Source organism: Ornithorhynchus anatinus, chromosome 5, assembly GCF_004115215.2.
Source record: "Ornithorhynchus anatinus isolate Pmale09 chromosome 5, mOrnAna1.pri.v4, whole genome shotgun sequence".
NCBI classification, from domain to species: domain Eukaryota; kingdom Metazoa; phylum Chordata; class Mammalia; order Monotremata; family Ornithorhynchidae; genus Ornithorhynchus; species Ornithorhynchus anatinus.
The window spans coordinates 62250203-62273154 of record NC_041732.1 but is presented as its reverse complement, the minus strand read 5'-3'; the positions used below and the strand labels follow the sequence as shown (position 1 = coordinate 62273154).

Below are 22952 nucleotides of genomic sequence, written 5' to 3'. Positions count from 1 at the left end.
AACACTGTCTTGGGAAAGTACAGTACAACAATGAAAAGTGACATTCCCTGCCCAAATGAGTTCACAGTCTATGCCGTGGGAGAGAGACATCAATACAAATAAATAAAATTAGAGATCTATGCATAAGACCTGTGGGGTTGAGAAGGAAGGGGAAAAGCAAAGGAAGCAAGTCAGGGCAACCAGAAGGGAGTGGGAGATGAGGAAAAGTGGGGCTTAGTCTGAGAAGGCTTCTTGGAGGAGATGTGCCTTCCAGAAGGCTTTGAAGCAGGGGAGAGTAATTGTCTGGTGGAAGGGCAGAAGGGAGGGGTTTGAGGAGGAAGGGCATTCCATGCCAAAGATAGGATGTGAGCCAGGGGTTGGCAGCGAGACAAGTGAGATCGTGGCATAGTGAGAAGGTTAGCATTAGAGGAATGAAGTATGTGGGCTGGGTTGTAGAAGTAGAAAAGTGAGGTGAGGGAGGAGGAAGGGTCAAAGTGTGGAGTGCTTTAAAGCCAGTGGTGAGGAGTTTTTGTTTGTTATGGCAGTGGTTGGGTAATCACTGGAGATTTTTGAGGAGGGGGGTGACATGTCCTGGACATTTCTGTAGAAAGATGATCCGAGCAGTAGAATGAAGTATGGACTGGAGTGGGGAAGAGACAGAAATTTGCGAGGTCAGCAAGGAGGCCGATGCAGTAATCTAGGCAGGATAGGATTAATGATTTGGATTGGAACTCTGTTACCTAATTAATGTGCAAAAAATACTTGAAAGAAGTCTATTAAAAGTTAATGACCTCTCTGACCTCAGTGCTGCCGCTGTTATGGGCTGAAGGAGGTGCTCTGGGTTCCAGAAAGAGACACGGACCTGGTTGATTAGCTGAGGGAGGGGGAGGAAGTTCTTCTCCATGAGGTTCCTGGCATGGGGTGGGGGTGGGGGGGAGTGTGAGACTTGTCTCTTAGGTTATGCCTGGACTTTGGAGGAGGGATGGTGGCAGCAAATAATAATAATGGTATTTGTGAAGTGCTTACTATATGCCAAGTACTGTACTAATTGCTGTGGGAGATACACGGTGATTATTGTACACAGACCCTGTCCCACATTGAACTCACGGTCTCAATCCTCATTTTACAGATGAGGGAACTGAGGTCCGGAGAAGTGAAGTGACATGCCCAAGGTCACACAGCAGACAAGTGGCATAGCCAGGATTAGAACCCATGAACTCCTGATTTCCAGATCCGTGCTCTATCCACTACACCATATTACTTCTCGAAAGGGGAGCAGGCAGGAATTTGAGGTTCACTAGGGAGGGACCCTCAAATCTTGCTTCAAGAAGAGAAGAATTACAGGGCTTTAGGACTCAGAGAAGACTAACTATGATCCAGGGCTCTAAAAGTTGGGTTATTTTCAATTAATTAATCAATCAATGGTAGTCAAGTGCTTACTCTGTGCAGGACATTATGATAAGCACTTGGAAAATACAATATAGTTATTGCCATTGTTCTTGTCTGTCCGTCTCCCCCGATTAGACTGTAAGCCCGTCAAAGGGCAGGGACTGTCTCTATCTGTTGCCGAGTTGTTCATTCCAAGCGCTTAGTACAGTGCTCTGCACATAGTAAGTGCTCAATAAATACTATTGAATGAATGAATGAATGAATGTGCCGAGCACTGTACTAAGCACTGGGGTAGGTACAGGGTAATGGGGTTGTCCCACGTGAGGCTCACAGTCAATCCCCATTTTACAGATGAGGTAACTGAGACACCGAGAAGTTACTTGCCCAAAGTCACACAGCTGACAGGTGGTGGAGCCGGGATTAGAACCTCTGACTCCTAAACCTGGGCTCTTTCCATTGACCCACGCTAGAATGAAGACTCCAGGCACAGAATCAACTGTTTTACCCAGGAGTAGTACTACTAATAATAAATGATAATAAAATAATAATAATGATAGGAGAAATCTATTGTCACAGTCTGCCTTCTCCTCCAACCTCCTTCTACACTCCCCTTCTGTCTTGGCAGGCTGGATGTGGTCAGGAATTGTTGATCCAATTCCTCGCTCCACCAGCAGCGGGCCAGACTGTCAGCTCCTTGAGGGCAGGGATCGAATCTACCAACTCTCTTGTACTTTCCCAAGCGTAGAGTACAGTGCTCAGCACAGGGTAGGCACTCATTACATAGCATTGATTGATTGGGTGGGTGAATTTGAGCTCCAGCTGGCTTTGTTCTTCTTTTACTGGTCCTCCTGCTTGGTAGCTTCCTGCCCGAGGAATCTCAGGAGGGCAGCATGCCAGTCAGGAATAATCTGGTCTATGGTGGGGAACTCCGCTCCTCCCCTCCCCTTTTCCTGCCTCCTCCTCCCTTACCCAAATCATGGCACCATAGGGCTCCTAAGGTGACTGTGTGAGCTCTCCCCGCTGCCCTGGCCTCGGGGAAAAGAGGAGCTGGTAATCAATAACTACCCTGACAGCTTCTGCAGCTTGCTCTGCAAGGCACACAGCCCTTTATGGGCCTGACTTCCTTAACCCTCCCAACAACCCGTGAATCAGGTCATGGGAAGAGATGAGCGCCTCTGTCTTACCTATGAGAAAGTCGGCTTAAAGAGGTGAGGCAATCTGCTCCAGGTCCCATGGCGTTTGGGATGAAAACTGAGGCTCGTGACCCCTGACTGGCCTAGTGCCCAAGATAGGGAAGGCGCTGGAAATCGGGATCTGCAGGAGGCAGAGGCAGTGGGGTTGGGAGGACTCTTTTCCCATCAGGAAAAGGCAAACTACTTTTATCTCTCCACCAATCTGGCCTGTTATCAGCACAGGCCTGGGCCTGCCCTCCAGAATGACCAGTTCCTCCATCCCTCCGCTCAGGACAATGACCGGCCATCTTTTTTTTTTTTTTTGTAACTAACTCTTATCCAGGAGGCAGATTAAAATGAATTAGAGCGCTGATGACAACATTCTGGCTCTCTCCCTTGGATAGACACTTCCGCCGCCCAGGGGTGGGGTGGGGTGGAGTGAGAGAGTTCACAATTTAGACGGCTGTGTCCGCTCCTTCAGATAGCTAGCAAATCATGCAGGGCTCAGGCAGTGGAAAGTCTCTGCAGTATCTCCCATGACTGGAAATGACTCTTTAGACTGTAAATCCCCCTCTAGACTGCATGCTTGTTGTGGGCGGGGAATGTGCCTGTTTATTGTTATATTGCACTCTCCCAAGTGCTTAGTACAGTTCTCTGCACACAATAAGTGCTCAATAAATACGATTGAATGAATGAATTTGGAATAAGCAAATGCCTGGAGTATTCAGAACACCCTCTGCCTCCTCTCCCCAAAACCCCCAGCAGAAAACTCAGAACCGGATCTCGGATACAAACTCACTTGTACTCAAAATAGTTCCTTGAGAGGCCAGTAGAATTTCAAGTTACTAATAGAGACACTGAGGACCGGAGAGGCTTAAGGCACTGGCTCAGAGACCTACAGTGACCCACATAGGGACAGTAAAAATGTCCCTGAAATTCTAAATTCCTTGGCATCCTTTATCCCATCTAGGATCATACTTAGTGTCACCCAGACTGCGAGCCCGTTTTGGGGTAGGGATTGTCTCTATCTGTTGCCGAATTGTACATTCCAAGTGCTTAGTCCAGTGCTCTGCACGTAGTAAGTGCTCAGTAAATACTATTGAATGAAGAGGTTCCATCTCCGCCTCATGTACTGCACTTTCCCTGACTCATCTCTCCCTCCAACTTAGATTGTGAGCCCCATGTGGGACCCGATTAGCTTGTATCTACCCCAGAGATTAGAACAGTGCTTAACACATAGTAAGTGCTAAACAAATACCGCAATTATTATCTATCCCACCACCCTATCTCCACAGCTACTGGGTTCCCTATACACTTGAACCCTCACCACTTAAACATTTAGATACTCACTCCACTCTCTTCCTCCACAGTTCTTCTGTATACATCTTTAAACTTGGTTGCTTCTGCTACCTGTAATTCATTTTAGTGCCTACCTCTCCCTCTACACTCTAAATTCCTTGAAGGCAGAAATCGTGTCTAGTAACTCTAATACTCTCCCAAGTACAGTGCTCTGCACAGAGTAAGCCCTCGATAAATGGGATTGATTATAATTAATATTTTTGGTATTTGTTAAGCACTTGCTATGTGCTAGGCACTGTACTATTTTACAAATAATGTAAATGAGGCACAGAGAAGTGAAGTGACTTGCCCAAGGTCACACAACAGACAAATGGAGGAGCTGGGCTGAAGGCCAGAGAACTCCAGGAAGGCTTCTCTAGCTCCCCTCAAGGGCTGGGGGTGTAGCTGTAGCTTGATGGGAATATTCCCTGTATTTATAGAGCACCTTCCTTTCCAGATGCTTCACTGACCTTTACAGATATAATCTTGTTAATCTGTTCTCCCTCTCTTAGAATGGAGTTAGGGAAGACCTGTTATTATCTTCCTCTAGTAGGGGAGAGTGAGGTCCAGGGAGAGACCTTTTCAAACTTTCAGACTGATTCCAAATCTTCTTTGTGGGGGACAGCAGGGAGGCAACCTGGCCCTGAAGAAAGAGTCAGAAGGCCCAGATTCCAATCCTGGCTCTGCCACTTGCCTACCTTATGACTTCGGGCAAGTCACAACCTCCCAGGGCTTCAGTTTTCTCATCTGAAAATGGTGATGATTGTGGGCCCTCTGTGGGAGAGGGACTGTGTCTGATCTGATAACCCTGTATCTCCCCCATAGCACATAGTAAGCACTTGATAAGTGTCATAATTACAATAAGGGGAGAGGTGTAAGTTTGTGTGGGGGTGGGTGTGAGCCTCCTAGATTCTGCTTCCCTCTCTGTCACATGGAGGAAACCACCTGCTTATACCTCTGTGCCTGGTGCTGTAAAACGTGAACAAATCTCTCTCATTAGGAAATGGTTAAATGGTTGGTAATTACATATCTGAACATTGATTTTACAACCCTAGGATGAAATAAACTATCCTGGGAGAGTAAATCTGCTTTGGGCAGGGGAAAATGAGCCTGCTTTAAATCCTCCTTTCTTATCATTTCAAGAGATACAAATCACATTCGAAGAGAACTCTGAGAGCCATGCGATCCTATTCATGTGTGCAGGTGTGGCTGAAAAGATCTCTGAGCAACCACTAGCCATTTCCATTTCTGACATTTCCCCAGGATCAGGCTTCTGCTGCCTGGTCTCCTGTGACAGTGACCTTTGGTTGGGGGATTTTTCTCTCTAGTTTACAGAGGCTGAGGCTAAATCCTTACTTCTGCAGAAAGGCTTTTGCTGTAATGTTTCTTGTTTCCACTCGACACCCCTTCACCCTGCCCCCCAACCCCAACCCGTCCGACCACCCCGGCATTGCAAACAGCCTTGAAAGAGTAATCCCCCTCAGTAGCGCTGGCCCCGACTCTTCTTCATGTTTTCCAGCTAGGACAGGTGATTTTCTTGTCCTGCACATGTAAGAGTGTTACTGGGAAGGCCATAAAGCAGCACTTTTTCCTCTTCTCCCTATGCCAGTTAATGCCAACTCCTTGCCCCCACTGGCAAGAGTCCTGTGAAATTTCCGCCTGATATACCCTTTGGGTAGAGACGGGATTTAGGCTTCCGCCCAAACAGCCAATAAAACACTAATTAGGTAGAAAGTAACCTCGATTTGGTTAATAAAGGTGGAGAGGAATGCATGAAGGGTACTAAAAGCATACCCATGGGCACGGGAAGCTCCCTGGATCGTTGCCTTATGGAGTGACTCTGCCCCTCTAGTGCCAGTGAATGTCTGCCTCCCTTCCTCCAGAGGCCAGCATGTACCCTGAATGGGTTGGGCAAAATTATTTCTGGACTTTAGGCAGCAGAGTTTGACCCCATGTAGCCATGTGGAAGATTATAGCCCATGTGAAATAATCACCTTGGTCTCAAACGGGGAAACCTGGACCTATAGCATGGGTTTCTAAACAGATTTATTATCTCCTGCCCTTTAAAATTATAGGGGAGACTGAGTGATGACATGGTAGTTTCAAGTTTTTACAAGTTGCTTTGGGAACCCTTCCGACTCATCCCAGAGGAAACAGGAATATTTGAAGGGTGAAAGAGGCAGGAAGCACCTCTGGTTTCAAAGGGTTTTAAGAGAAGGTCTCGCTTCTCTTTTTAGGGCCAAAGTAGTTGGGTCCAAATTTATTTATTATTAGAAGTATTAATAATAATAATTGTGGTATTTGGATATTTGTTGAGTGCTTACTATGTGCCAGGCAATATACTAAGTGCTGGGGTGGGTACAGACAAGTCAGGTTGGATACAGTCCCTGTCCCGCATGGAGCTCACAGTCTTAATCCTCATTTTACAGATGAGGGAATTGAGACACGGAGAAGTTAAATGACTTGCCCAAGCTCACACAGTGGACAAGTGGCAGAGCCAGGATTAGAACCTAGGTCCTTCTGATCTCTAGATCCTTGCTCTATCCACTAGGCCACTCTGCTTGAAGAGGTCTCTTCCCCTTCCATTCTCACATGGGTTTTCCCTGAATGGAATCCCTGAGGATCTCAGCTCCCAGAGACTCTGTGGTTGCTAGGGGAAGGGGATGAAAAATCTTCTATGGGGAGTAGAGGAAGGGGGGATTTATTTCTCAACTTGGAAGAAAAACGCTTCAGTGTTGATCACTCCTCGCTGGATGGAAGTGGCCACATTGATGTTGGAGATTGACCTTGGCCCCCAGATACCTTTCTGTGATTTTTCTAGCTGTGGGAAGTCTTTTCAGTGCTCGTTCAGAGAGGAAACCCAGCGACGGACAGCGAGGAGTCACCCTGAAGGCGAACCCTGACCTGACGGTTGGTCCAGGGAGTTGGACTCCAGGGAGACTTGCAGCTTAGCTCCAAGAACCAATGTGACTCCAAGAGAGTTGGCTGAGTCCAAGACAGTCACTCCAAGGAAACAAAATGGTTTTTTAAGTAATAAGTAATAATTGTGATATTCATTAAGCACTTACTATATGCCAAGTACCATACTAAGCACCGGTAGAGATACATGATAATCAGTCTTCATACAGGGTTATGGTCTAAATAGGAGGGAGGACAGACTTTGAGTCCCCATTTTGCAGATGAGGGAACTGAGGGAAAGAAAAGTGAAGTGACTTGCTCAGGGTCAGATAGCAGACAGGTGGCAGAGCCAGGATTAGAACCCAGGTCCTTCAACTCCCAGGCCCAGGCTCTTTCCACGACACTTTGCTGCTTCGCAACAGTTTAGTTTCAGTTTGAGATGGTTTACTCTGTTGACCAGAGTCCTTACCCTTCAGTTCTGCTGGAACAGATATGTGGTCCCCCACAAATCCCCCAGATGTGTCTCTTGGAACCGGAGCCATTAGAAGGTCTTGTTGTTGTCCTTGTCTTTGTTTGACTTCCCCACTCTTGCCCAGGTCAGTCCCGGAGGGCACCACATCATTTGAAGTCTACAACAGCCCGGGAGTGGACGTTTACATTTCCCCCAACATGGACACGTCCCGACAACGGGCTGGGAGAAAGAGGTGGCTTTTTGACGTGGGGCTGGAGATCATCGTGGTCATGAAGTCTCCCAGCAAAGACCTCAACGACAGCCACGTGAGTTGGTCTCCACATTTCAGAGCGCGAGGCGTGGGGGCTGCAAAGGCGAACTTCCAGTCGTTTCCTCCAGCAGTCAGGGAGAGGCGGGGAGGCTGATGTTGATGCCTGTCCATCCGGTCCTGGCTGGACATGGAAGACTCTCTGCTCTAGGTTGAAATTCTTCTTAGACTTCTGCCGTCTTCACCTTTCCACCGGGCAGCCACATTCTTGGCATCTGGAAAACACAGTTTGGGGGCTCTCCTTCTAGGGTCTCAGCCTGAATAGAGTAATTTGCTGCCTTGATTGAGGTAACTTGATTGAGCAATTTGGGACATTTTAATAGGCATTTTAAAATTCCTTTAGCTTTGATTGGGGACCACAAGGGCTAGGGGCAGAGGGGGTCTGGGTCTAGAGCCGGTTGATTGTTACTTCTTCATACACAGAAACACATCATGGCAGTGCCTAGTTTGTAGTAGAGGACAGCAGGAATCTACGGTATGGTTGAAAACTCCGAGAAGGCAGGGAATGTGTCTCTTGCTTCTGTTGTACTCTCCCAAGCACTTAGCACAGTGAGTCCCACAAAATAGTGGCTCAAAAAATACAGAAGATTGATTGGCCTAATTATCCTGTATCTACTCCAGTGTTTAGTACAGCATTTAGCAATTACCAGAGAAGGAGCATGGCCTTGTGGAAAGAGCATAGGCCTGAGAGTCAGAGAACCTGGGTTCTAATCCAGGCTGTACTATTTGTCTACTGCATGACTTTGGGCAAGTCACTTAACTCCTCTGTTTTCAGTTGAGGATTCAGTGGGGATTCTAAACTCATTGTGGGCAGGGAATGTGTCTATAAAATTGTTATATTGTACTCTCCCCAAATGCTTAGTACAGTGCTCTGCATACAAGTGCTCAATAAATGATTGTTCTCTCTCCTACTCCTACTGCTACTGTGAACTCCATGTGGAATTTGATTATTCTGTAGCTACCCGAGTGCTTAATTCAGTGCTTGGCATGTAGTAAGCACTTGACAAAAGTTATTATTATTATTAATAATAATAATAATAATAAATACTTAATATATGCCAGGCACTGTACTAAGGGTTGGGGTGGATACAAGCTAATCAGGTTGGACACAGTCCATGTCCCACATGGGGCTCATAATCTTAATCCTCATTTTACAGATGAGGTAACTGAGGCACAGAGAAGTGAAGTGACTTGGCCAAGTCACAGCAGACAGTGGCAAAGCCCTACTGAGAGCTCAAAGCCCTACTGAGAGCTCAAAGCCCTACTGAGAGCTCACCTCCTCCAAGAGGCCTTCTCAGACTGAGCCCCCCCTTTCCCTCTGTTCCTCCCCCCTCTTCCCCTCCCCTCAGCACTGTGCTCATTTGTTCATTTGTATATATTATTTATTACCCTATTTATTTTGTTAATGGGGTGTACATCCCCTTGATTCTATTTATCTTGATGATTTTGTGTTGTTTTTGTTTTGTTCTGCTTTGCTTTGCTGTCTGTCTCCCCCGTTTAGACTGTGAGCCCATCATTGGGCAGGGATTGTCTCTATCTGTTGCCGAATTGTACATTCCAAGCTCTTAGTACAGCGCTCTGCACATAGTAAGCACTCAATGAATACTATTGAATGAATGAATGAAGTGGCAGAGCCAGGACTAGAGCCCAGGTCCTTCTGACTCCCAGGCCCGAGTTCTATCCACTAGGCCATGCCGCTTCTCACTGAAGCCTAGTGGATAGTTCTTATTGATCTTCCCTTTTATCACACAAGAGTCAGTGTGGACATATTGATCTAGCCATCTGTCCCAATAGCCAGAAGAATTTGAAGAGCCATTATCTTCCCAAACTGGTTTTAACCCACCATAGGGCTAAGAAACAAGTTTTAATTATGAAGATGCTTTATAATCACTTGCGTAGCTCCTCTTTATAATGACCTCTGTATTAGTTGATAGACAAGACAAAAATGAAGTACAGAGAAAGGAAATGGCACCTGGCTGACTCATCAGCAGGCTAGGATCCAACTCTCACATTGTTATTATTTTACTTATCAAATGTTCACTTTGCTTAATATGCTAAGTGCTAGGGTAGTCCCTCTAGGACACATAACCTAAGAGCTGGAGAAAGCAGTTTTCCTTATTTTCAGATCAGGAAAATGAGGCATACAGAGATTAAGTGACTTGCTCAAGGCGACACAGCAGGCCAGAGGAAGAGAAGGGATAAGAATCTGGGTCTCCTATTTCGTAGTTCCACTCCCTTTCCACTAGACCATGCTGCCTCCCTGAATCTCCCTCTGAATCTGTGGCTAATCAATCAATGATATTTATTTAGGGCTTACTCTGTCCTAAGTACTTGGGTGGGTATAATGTAACAGAGTTGGTGGACACTTTCCCTGCCCACAAGGAGATATTTCCTCTGATTTCACCCGGTAAACTGCCCACCCACCTCTCCATAACTGCTGGGGTGTGGTGGGGCCTTCCTTCCCCAAACAGACTGAGCAAGAAGCAGTGTGGCTTAGTGGGAAGAATAAAGGATCAGGAGCTCGTGGTGGTCAGGGAACCTGTTTGCCAACTCTGTTGTATTATACTTTCCCAAGTGTTTAGTACAGTGCTCGGCCAATAGTAAGAGATCAGTAAATACCATTGATGATGATGAGTCAGGGGATCGCAGCTCCACTGCTTGATTTCTGGGTGACCTTGAGCAAGTCACTTCACTTCCTCTGTGTCTTAGTTCCCTCATCTGCAAAATAGGGATTAAGACTGTGAGCCCTTTGGGGGGTAGGGGGCAGGGACTGCGTCCAATCTGATTATTTTGTATATACCCCGGTGCCTTGCACAGTATCTGGCACATAGTAAGCACTTATCAAATGCCATAAAAAAAAAAAAATACCTGTTCTCCCTCCCCGAGACGGTGAGCCCCATGTGAGACAGGGATTATTTATTTAATGGTATTTGTTAAACACTTGCTATGTGTCAGGCACTGTACTAAGTGATTTTATTGAACCAACCCCCTGCAGTGGGCCCAAAATAATTGCTTAACAAAGCAATTACTATTATTATTATTATTATTAGTGTAAGTGTGACTGCTGAACTCAGGGGTGGCCCTGTGGTTGTTCTTTTACAGATTCAAATTTCCTACCACTCTGAGGGCGAAGATGCTGCCTTGGCCTATGCTGTTCTGTACCTCACCTGTGTCGGTAAGTGCTGCCAGGGGGCAAGAGCTGATCGTTTCTCTAGGAGCCACCAGCCAAATCCATATGCTGCTTGAAGTCAGAGTCTCCCCTGCTCCCCTACCCACCTGCATGTTTCTGTCCCAGGCTGAGGCGAGCAGCTGGAAGAGCTAAGCTTCTTCCTTCTTGACCAAGCCTCTCCTTGGCCCCACAGCTAGTGGTTACTTCCTTGTGGATGAGTGATTTCAAGTTCGGGAGCTCTGGAGACCTTACTGGTTAGTGGGGCTGGAGCAGGCAAACTGCACTCCCACTGGGAAAATACTCAAGTCATTATATGCCCTAGTTATTTGGAGTTACTGGGCTCTATTAACTCCAAGAGAGGGAATCGGGAATTGGTATTTTCCATTGCGACTAACTTGATTTGGGTCAAGAAGGGGAAGTTGGGCACCAAGGAGATAAGGCACAGCTGGTTAACGATAGAGCTGCCTCATGCCATCTTCTGATCGGTCCAGGAGTGCACGTGATAGGAAGCAGCTGGAGACCAGGGTGCCTAAAGTGCAAGGAGCCCTGTGCCCTCCTACCTCAGCCATTGGCCTCTCCAGACTCTAGGGTCTGTTCTGAGGCCTTCCTGATGACAGGGAGAGGGGGAACTCGGGAAGCCAGGGAAAAGGCTCAAGATCTTCTCTGTTAATTGGATCGACATGGCAACTTCAGGCTTCCTGGGGAGTAGGAGTTTATAGGTGAGACTAGATTGGCATAGACCTGCCTGGCTGAGCTCTTCTGGGCTCCATTCTCCTGGTGTTCCGGTGGGTCTCCATTCTGACAATCCCTCTTGCCTTCCGTGATTTCAGACATCTCTCTGGACGCGGATGCAGACTGTGATGGGAAGGTGGAGAGGAGCTATTCCAACAAGGTAAAGTGCCATCCCTCAGGCCCAGGGAGGTAGGGGTGGATCAGAGAGGAGCCCATTCAGAGATGCCCATCCAGCTCCCTTGATAGTGTTATCCCAGGGAATTTGACGGAGCCCAGGGAACTAGAAGTAGCCGGATGTCGCTGGGATTGCCTCTTATTTTAAAGCCACGGGACAACCAGGCAGGGTGGCCAGTTTGAATTGCAGGTGGCAGATTCTAAACTTCTCTTAGTGAGTCAGTCAGTCACTGGTGTTTGATCAAGTGTTTACTTTGTGCTGAGCATTATACTAAGTGCTTGGGAGAGGGCAATAAGATAGAGTTGGTATATGTGTTCTCTGCCTTCAAGGAGCCAGTTCTCCTGTGTGGCAATAAAGGGAGATGCTAGTAGTGGGTGTTGCCACTTATCTACTTTCTGCATGGTATTTATTTACCATCACCAGCCCCCGACTCCTTCGGCTAATGTCAGACAATGGCTCTGGTGTGTCCAGAGCAAAGTATCCCACTGGGCCTCCCTCAAGTCAAAGTAATGGTTCTGAGCGCCCTCTCGATCCACTGTATTTATTGAGCACTTACTGTGTGTAGAGCACTGTATTAAGCTCTCTCAGACACATGCTCTGAACTAGTTGCGAGCAGCCTCCCGTCCCCAGCCTTAGACAAGCAGCGTGGCCTAGTTCATAGAGCACCAGCTTGGGAGTCAGAAGGACCCGGGTTCTAATCCCTGCTCTGCCAATTGTCTGCTGGCTGGCCTTGGGCAGTCACGTAACTTCTCTGTGCCTCAGTTACTTTATCTGTAAAATGGGCATTAAGACTATGAGTTCCATGTCCCACATGGGACTGAGTCCAAGATGATTAGCTTGTATCTACCCCAGTGCTTAGTATAGGGTCAGGCATGTAGTAAGCACTTAAAAAATGTCACAAAAAATCATTGCCAGGGCTACTTTAAGTCCTTTGGGAGGCCCTTGTTGGGGTCAGGGAATTCCATGGGGATGTTTCAGGCTCCCCTCTTATAGTGGGCATGTGGTCTGCTGGGATTCCCCGAGTCTCTATTGCCCCCTAGAAGGGGATGGTAAGGCAGAGGGGGGTGGGGAAGGGGAATCCCTTACCTCCTTCGGGGCCTCTACAGCCACAGCACCTGGACAGAAGTCCAGCCTCGTGCTGCATTGTGGATCAGCAAATGAGGAAAAGGATGTGCCTCTCTCCTGGAAGAGTTCTGGAGACTACTGCTTTTCCTGTCTATCACTCAGCTTGTCTTGATCCTTTGCAGAATAATTGGATCTGGGGCCCCAAAGGACTAGGGGCCATCCTACTGGTGAACTGTGACCGGGACGATCTGGACGGCGCCAAGAGAGACAACTGTGACCAGTGTGTGGGCAGCCTAGAAGGTACTGGAAGAACCTGTTCCCCTGTCCCCCTTATCCCTCCTAGCCCCCCGCCTCCCTAAGGGGGCCCCATGAGCAGCCACTTCCAGGAAACTCTACTTAACTTGTTAACTCCTCATTAGCCCTGGGAAACTTGAAATTTGTGTGATCTCCTCATGGTCATCAAAGGCCAATCTTTGCTTGGGCTCATGGTAGAAGAGAAAGCGGGGGCACATCAGTCTCTTTTACCACACCTGCATACGTGGTAAAAAGTTCCCCATCAGTAGCATCATCTTTGAACCTACCTGAAAGACTGCTTTATAAACACACATACACACAGCTATACGACTATATGGAAATATATATATATGTGTGTGTGTGTGTGTGTGCATATATAGTTCTTCAAGTCTCTGAAGGGAAATAAGGTCTATGACTCTGTTAATCACTCTTTTTCATCCCAAGGTTAATGACTTTTAGCAGACATAACATCATCGTTATGCTCAACAGGTGCTTATTGGGTATCCACAAAGTGCCCAACTCTGAACTAGTTGCTCAAAATAGTCCAGTTGCCTGCCCTTGTGCAGAGACAGTTCAGTACATGGGTGGGGAATGATAATAATAATAACGATCATCTGTTAAATTCTCACTTTGTTTCAAGTGCTGTACTAATGAATGGAGTAGATTCAATACAATTAGATGGGAAATAATCCCTGTGTCACATGGGAGTCACAGTCTAAAGGGGAGGGAGAACAGGTATTACAGATGAGGGAAAAGAGGCACAAAGAAGTTAAGTAATTTGCCCTAGGTCACACATCAGGCAAGTGGTGGAGCTGGGATAAGAATCCAGGTCCTCTGATTCCCAGACTTGGGCTCTTTTCAGTAGGGCGTACTGCTTCTAGGCTCTAGAATCTAAGAGCAGACATTGAGCTCAGTCCCCTTCCCTGGGAAGTTTACACTTGAACTGTCCAAAGAAGAGGAAGCTTCTGAGGAGTTCTTTGGAATTGGAAGCATCATGAAACCTCAGTTTTAATTGCCTCTGGATGACTCTGATTTCATCCTCAACAGAAAGGACGTAGTCACATCAGCCCCATGACCCATTTCACTATACTATCAAAGGTGGAGAAGACTCAGAAAGGAAAGCTGTCAAAAACCTTGGAAAATACCTCTTTTTTTCCTCAATAGAGGACTGTAACAGCTGATCCTGGTTGGGCAGAATACTTCCATGCTATTTCTGTGGGAGAGGGGAATTTATGGGGGATTGATAAATTAGTGCTTCTTAATTGCTAGACTGTTGTAAAGCTTGTACACGCCTGAGACAGAAACTAAACTGAGCTCCCTGAGGGACAGGGACCCTGTTGAACTCTCACCTCTGTATTCTTTCCCGACGCTTCGTATAGTGCTCTGCGTACACTAAGTGCTTGATAAACACTATTACTACTACTTTTATCTCACCTTCTCTTCAAACAATGAAGGTTTTATGATTAGTCTAAGAATAAAAACGGGGCTGGACTGGCTACAGACTGCAGCCCCAGGCTCAACGAACACCCAGGCTGACACATGCCCAGGGAGGAGCCTCCTCTTGGAGAAGCTCCAAGCAATTTAAAAACCCAACCACCACGGTGATGCTTTGAGATCCCAGAAAAAAAAAATTCTATAAATCCGTGAGGGTTTTATGGGACACTTCTGGTTTGGTGGTGGAGGTGTTTGGAAGAATGAAAACAGGCTGAGACGCCCTGGGAAAAGAGCTCGAATGATGAGCCTAAGACAATAAAGGTGGGCAAGCTCATCTTCAGTTACGCAGACTGATCTAGTTGGTATTTGTTAAGCGCTTACTATGTGCAGAGCACTGTTTAAGCACTGGGGTAGACACAGGGGAATCAGGTTGTCCCACGTGGGGCTCACAGTCTTCATCCCCATTTTACAGATGAGGGAACTGAGGCACAGAGAAGTGAAGTGACTTGCCCACAGTCACACAGCTGACAAGTGGCAGAGCTGGGATTTGAACTCATGACCTCTGACTCCAAAGCCCATGCTCTTTCCACTGAACCACGCTGCTTCTGGTCTAGTGGATAGACCATGGGTCTGGGAGTCAGAGGACCTGGGTCTAATCCTTGCTCCACCACTTCATTCAATAGTATTTATTGAGCGCTTACTATGTGCAGAGCACTGTACTAAGCGCTTGGGATGAACAAGTCGGCAACAGATAGAGACAGTCCCTGCCGTTTGACGGGCTTACAGTCTAATCGGGGGAGACGGACAGACAAGAACAATGGCACTAAACAGCGTCAAGGGGAAGAACATCTCATAAAAACAATGGCAACTAAATAGAATCAAGGCGATGTACAATTCATTAACAAAATAAATAGGGTAACGAAAATATATACAGTTGAGCGGACGGGTACAGTGCTGTGGGGATGGGAAGGGAGAGGTGGAGGAGCAGAGGGAAAAGGGGAAAATGAGGCTTTAGCTGCGGAGAGGTAAAGGGGGGATGGCAGAGGGAGTAGAGGGGGAAGAGGAGCTCAGTCTGGGAAGGCCTCTTGGAGGAGGTGATTTTTAAGTAAGGTTTTGAAGAGGGAAAGAGAATCAGTTTGGCGGAGGTGAGGAGGGAGGGCGTTCCAGGACCGCGGGAGGACGTGACCCAGGGGTCGACGGCGGGATAGGCGAGACCGAGGGACGGCGAGGAGGTGGGCGGCAGAGGAGCGGAGCGTGCGGGGTGGGCGGTAGAAAGAGAGAAGGGAGGAGAGGTAGGAAGGGGCAAGGTGATGGAGAGCCTTGAAGCCTAGAGTGAGGAGTTTTTGTTTGGAGCGGAGGTCGATAGGCAACCACTGGAGTTGTTTAAGAAGGGGAGTGACATGCCCAGATCGTTTCTGCAGGAAGATGAGCCGGGCAGCGGAGTGAAGAATAGACCGGAGCGGGGCGAGAGAGGAGGAAGGGAGGTCAGAGAGAAGGCTGACACGGTAGTCTAGCCGGGATATAACGAGAGCCCGTAATAGTAAGGTAGCCGTTTGGGTGGAGAGGAAAGGGCGGATCTTGGCGATATTGTAGAGGTGAAACCGGCAGGTCTTGGTAACGGATAGGATGTGTGGGGTGAACGAGAGGGACGAGTCAAGGATGACACCGAGATTGCGGGCCTGCGGGACGGGAAGGATGGTCGTGCCATCCACGGTGATGGAGAAGTCTGGGAGCGGACCGGGCTTGGGAGGGAAGATGAGGAGCTCAGTCTTGCTCATGTTGAGTTTTAGGTGGCGGGCAGACATCCAGGTGGAGACGTCCCGGAGGCAGGAGGAGATGCGAGCCTGAAGGGAGGGGGAGAGGACAGGGGCGGAGATGTAGATCTGCGTGTCATCTGCGTAGAGATGGTAGTCCAAGCCGTGAGAGCGAATGAGTTCACCGAGGGAGTGAGTGTAAATGGAGAACAGAAGAGGGCCAAGAACTGACCCTTGAGGAACTCCAACAGTTAAAGGATGGGAGGGGGAGGAGGCTCCAGCGTAGGAGACCGAGAATGATCGGCCAGAGAGGTAAGAGGAGAACCAGGAGAGGACAGAGTCCGTGAAGCCAAGGTGAGATAAGGTACGGAGGAGGAGGGGATGGTCGACAGTGTCAAAGGCAGCAGAGAGGTCAAGGAGGATCAGAATGGAGTAGGAGCCATTGGATTTGGCAAGAAGGAGGTCATGGGTGACCTTAGAGAGAGCAGTCTCGGTAGAGTGGAGGGGACGGAAGCCAGATTGGAGGGGGTCTAGGAGAGAATGGGAGTTAAGGAATTCAAGGCATCGATTGTAGACAACTCGTTCTAAGATTTTGGAAAGGAAGGGTAGTAGGGAGATAGGACGATAACTGGAGGGGGAAGTGGGGTCAAGAGCGAGTTTTTTTAGGATGGGGGAGACGTGGGCGTGTTTGAAGGCAGAGGGGAAGGAGCCCTTGGAGATTGAGTGGTTAAAAATAGAAGTTAAGGAAGGGAGGAGGGCAGGGGCGATGGTTTTAAGAAGGTGAGAGGGAATGGGGTCCGAGGCGCAGGTGGAGGGGGTGGCACTTGCGAGGAGGGAGGAGATCTCCTCTGAGGATACTGCAGGGAAGGATGGGAAAGTAGGGGAGGGGGTTGTTGGGGGGGAGGGGAGAGGCGGAGGGGTGACTTTGGGGAGCTCAGACCTGATCGTGACTTGTCTGCTGTGTGATCTTTGGCAAGTCACTTAACTTCTCTGTGCCTCAGCTACCTCACCTGAAAAGTGGGGATTAAAGCTGTGAGCCCCATATGGTACAAGGACTGTGTTCAATCTAATTATCTTTTATCCACCCCAGTGCTTAGTGCAGCACCTGGCACATAGTAAGTGCTTAACAAATACCATTAAAATGAATCAGTTGTCCTTATTGAGAGTTTACTACATGCAGGGGCATGCTTAAGCAGTTGGGAGAGGACACAGAGTAAGTAGGCATGATTCCTGCCCTTGAGGAGTTTATTCTTGACCTCTATGTCTCTTTGACCTGGGTTATAATAATAATAATGATAATAATAGTATTAACTGTGGTACTTTTTAAGCACTTACTATGTGCCAAGCCCTTACTAAGTACTGGAGTGGATACAAAATAGTCAGGTCTGACATGGGGCTTATAGTCTATGTAGGAGGGAGAGCAGATATTGAATCCCCATTTAGCAGATGAGGGAACAGAGGCACAGAGAGGTTAAGTGATTTGTCCAAGTTCACACAGCAGGTACTCCCAGGCCTGAACTCTTCCTCTAGGCCTCGCTGCTTTTCACGTCTGCTGGGATAAGGGGGGCTGGGCCAAGGGTGGAAGGGGTTGACAGGGGCCTGTGTTTGCCGAGCCTCAACTTTTCAGGGTATGTTAAAAGCCTCTCTGCTTTCTGCTCTTCAGACCTGAAGGACATGTCGCTCATGATCTTGAGGACGTATGGTCCTTCTGCTCTCTTTGATGACTACAAATTAGTTCTTCACACATCCAGCTCTGACGTGGAGAAAGCCAGAGTCTTCCATGCCTGTGGTGAGTGATCCCACCCAACCCTAGCCATCTAAAGCTGAAGACCGAAGAACTCTTTTTTTTTTCCCTGAGGAGGTGTCTAGGAGATGCAGATTATTTTCGAAGGAGTGAAAAACACTAGACAAAATTGTTCCTATCTTTTCTAAGCTTCAAGCCCATTACTGGGTAGCGATTGTTTCTATCTGTTACCAAATTGTACTTTCCAAGTGCTTAGTACAGTGCTCTGCACACAGTAAGTGCTCAATAAATACAATGGAATGAATGAATCCCACAAATGAGAAGCAGCTTGGCTCAGTGGAAAGAACACGGGCACTGGAGTCAGAGGTCATGGGTTCGAATCCTGACTCTGCCACTTGTCAGCTGTCTGACTGTGGGCAAGTCACTTAACTTCTCTGTGCCTCAGTTACCTCATCTGTAAAATGGGGATTAAGACTGTGAGCCCCATGTGGGACAACCTGATTCCCCTGTCTACCCCAGCGCTTAGAAAGGTGCTCTGCACATAGTAAGTGCTTAACAAACAAATACCAGCATTATTACAAATGACCACCATGTTTCTGCTTCTACATGTTGGGAAATTCCTGAGCCTTAAATTTGAGTAAATACAGTACATGTGGGAATTTTCTCTGTCTTACATTAGGGCAAATATAGGATATGTAGGTAGCTCCTGTCTCTTGTATTTGAGTAAATTCAGTACCCAATGAAGAGCCTGAGTCTTAGATTTGAGCAAATACAGTACATGGGGAAGTTACTGTCTTTTACACTTGAGTAAATACAGTATACCATATGGGAAACGTGTGGGTCTTATATTTGGGTAAATACAATTCATTTGAGGTATTGGGGTGTTTTATATTTCAATAAATCCAGTATAGGTGTGGAATTTATGGGTCTTACACGTGGAACATTTTAGAACTGCTAGGAAGAAGCAGACAGCTCAGCCTGAGGGTTTATGGGGTGCCATGCTCAGTATCAGGCACAGTGGGTGGGGCCCAGAACTATGAAAGGCATCCCACCTGCCGCCTCAGGGCCTTATACTCTAATTCCATCTTGGTGGACAACTTCAGACAAGAGGCAGGCCTCACAGTTAGATGTGTTCCAGACAATAAGGCATAAGCACTTAGTAAAGTGCTCTGCACCCAGTAAGTGCTCAATAAATACAATTGATTTGATAGATTGTTCAACCTGATTAGCTTGTATCTACCCAATGCCTGGCACACAGTAAGTGCTTAACAAACACCATTAATATGCTATGTGGATATTGATATTGATGTATCGTATATTTTATATTGATTCCATCAACTTATGTCCATGTTCTGGAAGGGGTAGTGGCTTGTGCATGATGATTCTTGGTGCTCAGGGCCTTCCCGGTCAAAGTCGTCTTGTCTGCTGAAATTCTTCCTCTTTCCCTCTCTCCTTAGCCTCTGAGGACGCCTGCCAAAACTATAAACACGTGTTAGGGCAGGACAAAGTCTCCTACGTGGTGGAGCGATGCCATGGAGATGAGGAGATGTTCTATGTGGAAGGGCTGTGTTTCCCGGATGCGGGCTTTTCGGGACTGATCTCCTTTCACGTCACTCTGCTGGACGATTCAAATCAGGTAGGGCCAGGGGGTCTGGGCTGTGGGTCTTGGACCATGGGGCTCCATCCAGAGGGGGTGCCCACAGGGGTGGTACACTGGTGGCTGGGGACCTGGGCACCAGCAGGGCAAAGATGCTGCTCTTTAGGCTCAGGTGACTCATGGCCGAACATCGTGGTGGCCAGCTCCCTGGGTGGGGATCAGCTGTGGGAGGGTAGACCAGCCGGGTTGGGCTAGGGCTTCGACTGATAAGACAGCAGAGAGGAGCTCTCTCCCCTATAGGCAAGGCTCAGGGCCACATGTTTCTAGCCAATTTTAATACCCCATGCCCAAACCAACCCTGATGGCAAATGGAAGGACATTAAGTCCCAGAGGGATCCAGTGGAAAGTGCCTGGACCTTGGAGTCTAAGGACCTGGGTTCTAATCCTGATTCTACCACCTACCTGCTTTGTGACCTTGGGTAAGTCACTTAAGTTCTCAATGCCTCAGTTTCCTTATCTGTAAAAAGGGGATTTAATATCTATTCCCCATCCGGGGAACCCCGTGAGGGACCTGTGCTGTGACTCCCCTCTAAACTCATACCTACCCCAGCACTTAGGTCAGTGCTTGGCACAGAGTAAACACTTAATGAAAGCCACAGTTAGTATTATTGTTAGTATTTTCCAGCAACCTCTTGGAAAAGATTGCAGGTTGAACATTTATGTTGGGCCCATGGAATTGACTTTTATCATTCTCTCTAGTCCTACTACTACTAGTAGTAATAATAATATTTATTAAGTGGTTACCCTATGCAAAGCACTGTACTAATCGCTGGAAAAGACCACACGGTTGGGGATTAGATATGGTCCCTGTCCATCTAAAACCAAGAAAATCCATCTCCCTTCTCCCCACCACAACTCCTGGCCTCCTTGACCCCCTCTTTGCTCCAGAGAGGCTGTAAGATCATTGTGGGCAGGGAATGTGTCTGTCATATTGTCATTATATCCTCCCAAGTGCTTAGTACAGTGCTCTGCACACAGTAAGTACTCGGTAAGTATGATTGATTGAGCGAGTCTCTGACAAAGTCTGGTAGGCAAGCAGGCCTCTGGTGACCAAGGGGTGCTAGAGGATCAGCCAGGCAAGAATCTGGCTCCGCAAGGGTGGCTGAAGAGAGAATGAGCAAGGACAGCCTCCCCGATTTCTGTGGACTCTGGTTTGGGATTGGAGTCCAAAATCTGCTCTCTTATGTCATTTCTTCCAGGATTTTCCCGAATCTCCAATTTTCACGGACACAGTGGTGTTCCGAGTGGCCCCCTGGATCATGACCCCAAGCACGCTCCCCCCGCTGGAGGTGTATGTGTGCAGGTGAGCCCGGGATGGCATGATGGGGCAGAGGGCCGACCACCTGACCTCAGCTCGGCCCAGGGGCCCGACCCTCCTGCTGTCTTTCTGCTTGTCCAGAAGTTTGGGGTCCACTGCCTGAGGTCTCTCCTTCCATCCTCTCCTCAGGGTGAGGAACAACACCTACTTTGTAGATGCGGTAGCGGCATTGGCCAGGAAAGCAGGCTGCAAGCTGACCATCTGTCCTCAGACAGAGAATCGCAACGATCGCTGGATCCAGGTAAACCCAGGGCCTGGGAGCCCCACCCCAACTTGCCCAGTCAGCCCAGCAAAGTCAATTCTACCAAGGTGATTTCTTAGCTAAGTTGGAGCTCTACGATTGGCAACCAAAATCTGATTATAGAGCCATGTCTTCTTATACAGTAGACAGACAATAACCACGGTTTGAAAATTGGCCCCGAACCTGCTTAAAAAACAAGAGGGAGTCCCACTGTATGGTCTCTTTTTTTACAGTATTTGGTAATTGCTTACTTCGTGCAAGTCACTGTACTGTGAACTGGAGTAGATACAAGCTAAACAGTCCGTGTCCCACGCGGGGCTCACAGTCTTAATCCCAATTTTATAGATGAGGGAACTGAGGCTTAGAGAAGTAAAGTGAGTTGCCCAATGTCACACAGTGGGCAAGTGATAGAGCCAGGATTAAAACTCAGGTCCTGTGACTTCCAGGCCTGTGCTTTATCCACCAAAACCTGCTGCTTCTTCTAAGTCCTTTGAACTTCGATTATGAGGGCAGTGTTCATTCAAAACTTGTGGTCTCTGGGGCATATCTGCATATGCCTCCAGTTCTCTTCTGAGCTCCATTTCTTCTTATTCGGTAGCACAAAACACCATCCTTCAATCTGCCAGCGCTGCTACTCCTCAAGCCTGGGGGCAAGTGAATTAGGATGGGAACTCCCCAGTGCCCTTCTCTCCACCCCTCCACCCCTCCACCTTCATTCATTCATTCAATAGTATTTATTGAGCGCTTACTATGTGCAGAGCACTGTACTAAGCGCTTGGGATGAACAAGTCGGCAACAGATAGAGACAGTCCCTGCCGTTTGACGGGCTTACAGTCTAATCGACTGTAACCTTCCCACACGTACCACGTAGGGATCAGGAAGATCAGTGGATCTGAATCCAACCTCCACATCAACATCGCTTTGTTTACACAAGCGGCCCAGTCATTGCATGAACCAAACCAGCTCCTGCCATGCTAATGTGATTTCTGTCCTGGCAGGATGAGATGGAGTTGGGCTACATCCAAGCTCCCCACAAGACCTTCCCTGTTGTCTTCGACTCCCCAAGGAATGGAGAACTACAGGATTTCCCTTACAAAAGAATCCTGGTGAGTTGTTCCCCTGCTCCTCCTCTTCCCTTCCTCCACTTTCTCTCCCCCTCTTTCTTCACATCCCCCTCTTCTTCTCTCCTCTTCCTTCTCTTCCCTTCCTCTATCTCTGCCTCTTTTCCTCCTCTTTTCTTTCCTTCCTCCTTCTCCTCCCCTTCTCCTCCTTTATCTCCCCTTCTTCCTCTTCTTATTCCCTATCACCCTAATTTCCTTCCTTTCTCCCCTCCCCTCTCCCTCCTCTTCATCCTCCCCTCTCCCTTCTCCTTCCACCCCCTCCTCCCCTTTTTCTTTCTCCTCTTGCCATCTTCCTTCTCCCCTTTTCCTCCTCTTTTCCTTCCCTCGTCCTCCTCCTCCTCCTCCCCTTCTCCTCCCTTATCTCCCTTTCTCCCTCCTCCAGCTGCCCTCCCCCTTACTTTCTTCCTGTTTCGCCTCCTTCTCCATTTATTTCAGAGCAAATCTGGAGTCCAATCCAGTAAAATCAGTGGTCTCCAATAAGAGGGTGCTGGGGGCCCTCCCTTAGGATTATGAAGTATTTCCATGGGGCCCTGGTGGAGGTGCTCATTATATTGAATGCATCTGCCTGGGCTAGAAACAGGAGGTAATCGCTTCCCTTGACCCAGATAATTTCTTGATATTTTTCTCCCTCTGCCCCTCCTCACACAGTCACTTCTCACTCACCCAGATCTTAAGCCTGCAGCATGGAGAAGA

At 47.9% G+C, this 22952-nt stretch overlaps 1 protein-coding gene across 1 annotated transcript in view; it reads left to right on the top strand.

Annotated features, from left to right (window-relative positions):
• Positions 1 to 7385: 7385 nt before the first annotated feature.
• Positions 7386 to 22952, top strand: part of LOC100080358 (protein-arginine deiminase type-3) — a 39204-nt gene continuing 23637 nt past the window's right edge. The window contains exons 1-9 of the mRNA XM_029064578.2: positions 7386 to 7553; positions 10658 to 10730; positions 11555 to 11616; positions 12879 to 12996; positions 17842 to 17967; positions 19380 to 19558; positions 20779 to 20882; positions 21027 to 21138; positions 22137 to 22244. Of these exons, the coding sequence (XP_028920411.2) occupies positions 7446 to 7553; positions 10658 to 10730; positions 11555 to 11616; positions 12879 to 12996; positions 17842 to 17967; positions 19380 to 19558; positions 20779 to 20882; positions 21027 to 21138; positions 22137 to 22244 (990 nt within the window). The 5' untranslated portion in view covers positions 7386 to 7445. The remainder of the gene's footprint in view (positions 7554 to 10657; positions 10731 to 11554; positions 11617 to 12878; positions 12997 to 17841; positions 17968 to 19379; positions 19559 to 20778; positions 20883 to 21026; positions 21139 to 22136; positions 22245 to 22952) is intronic.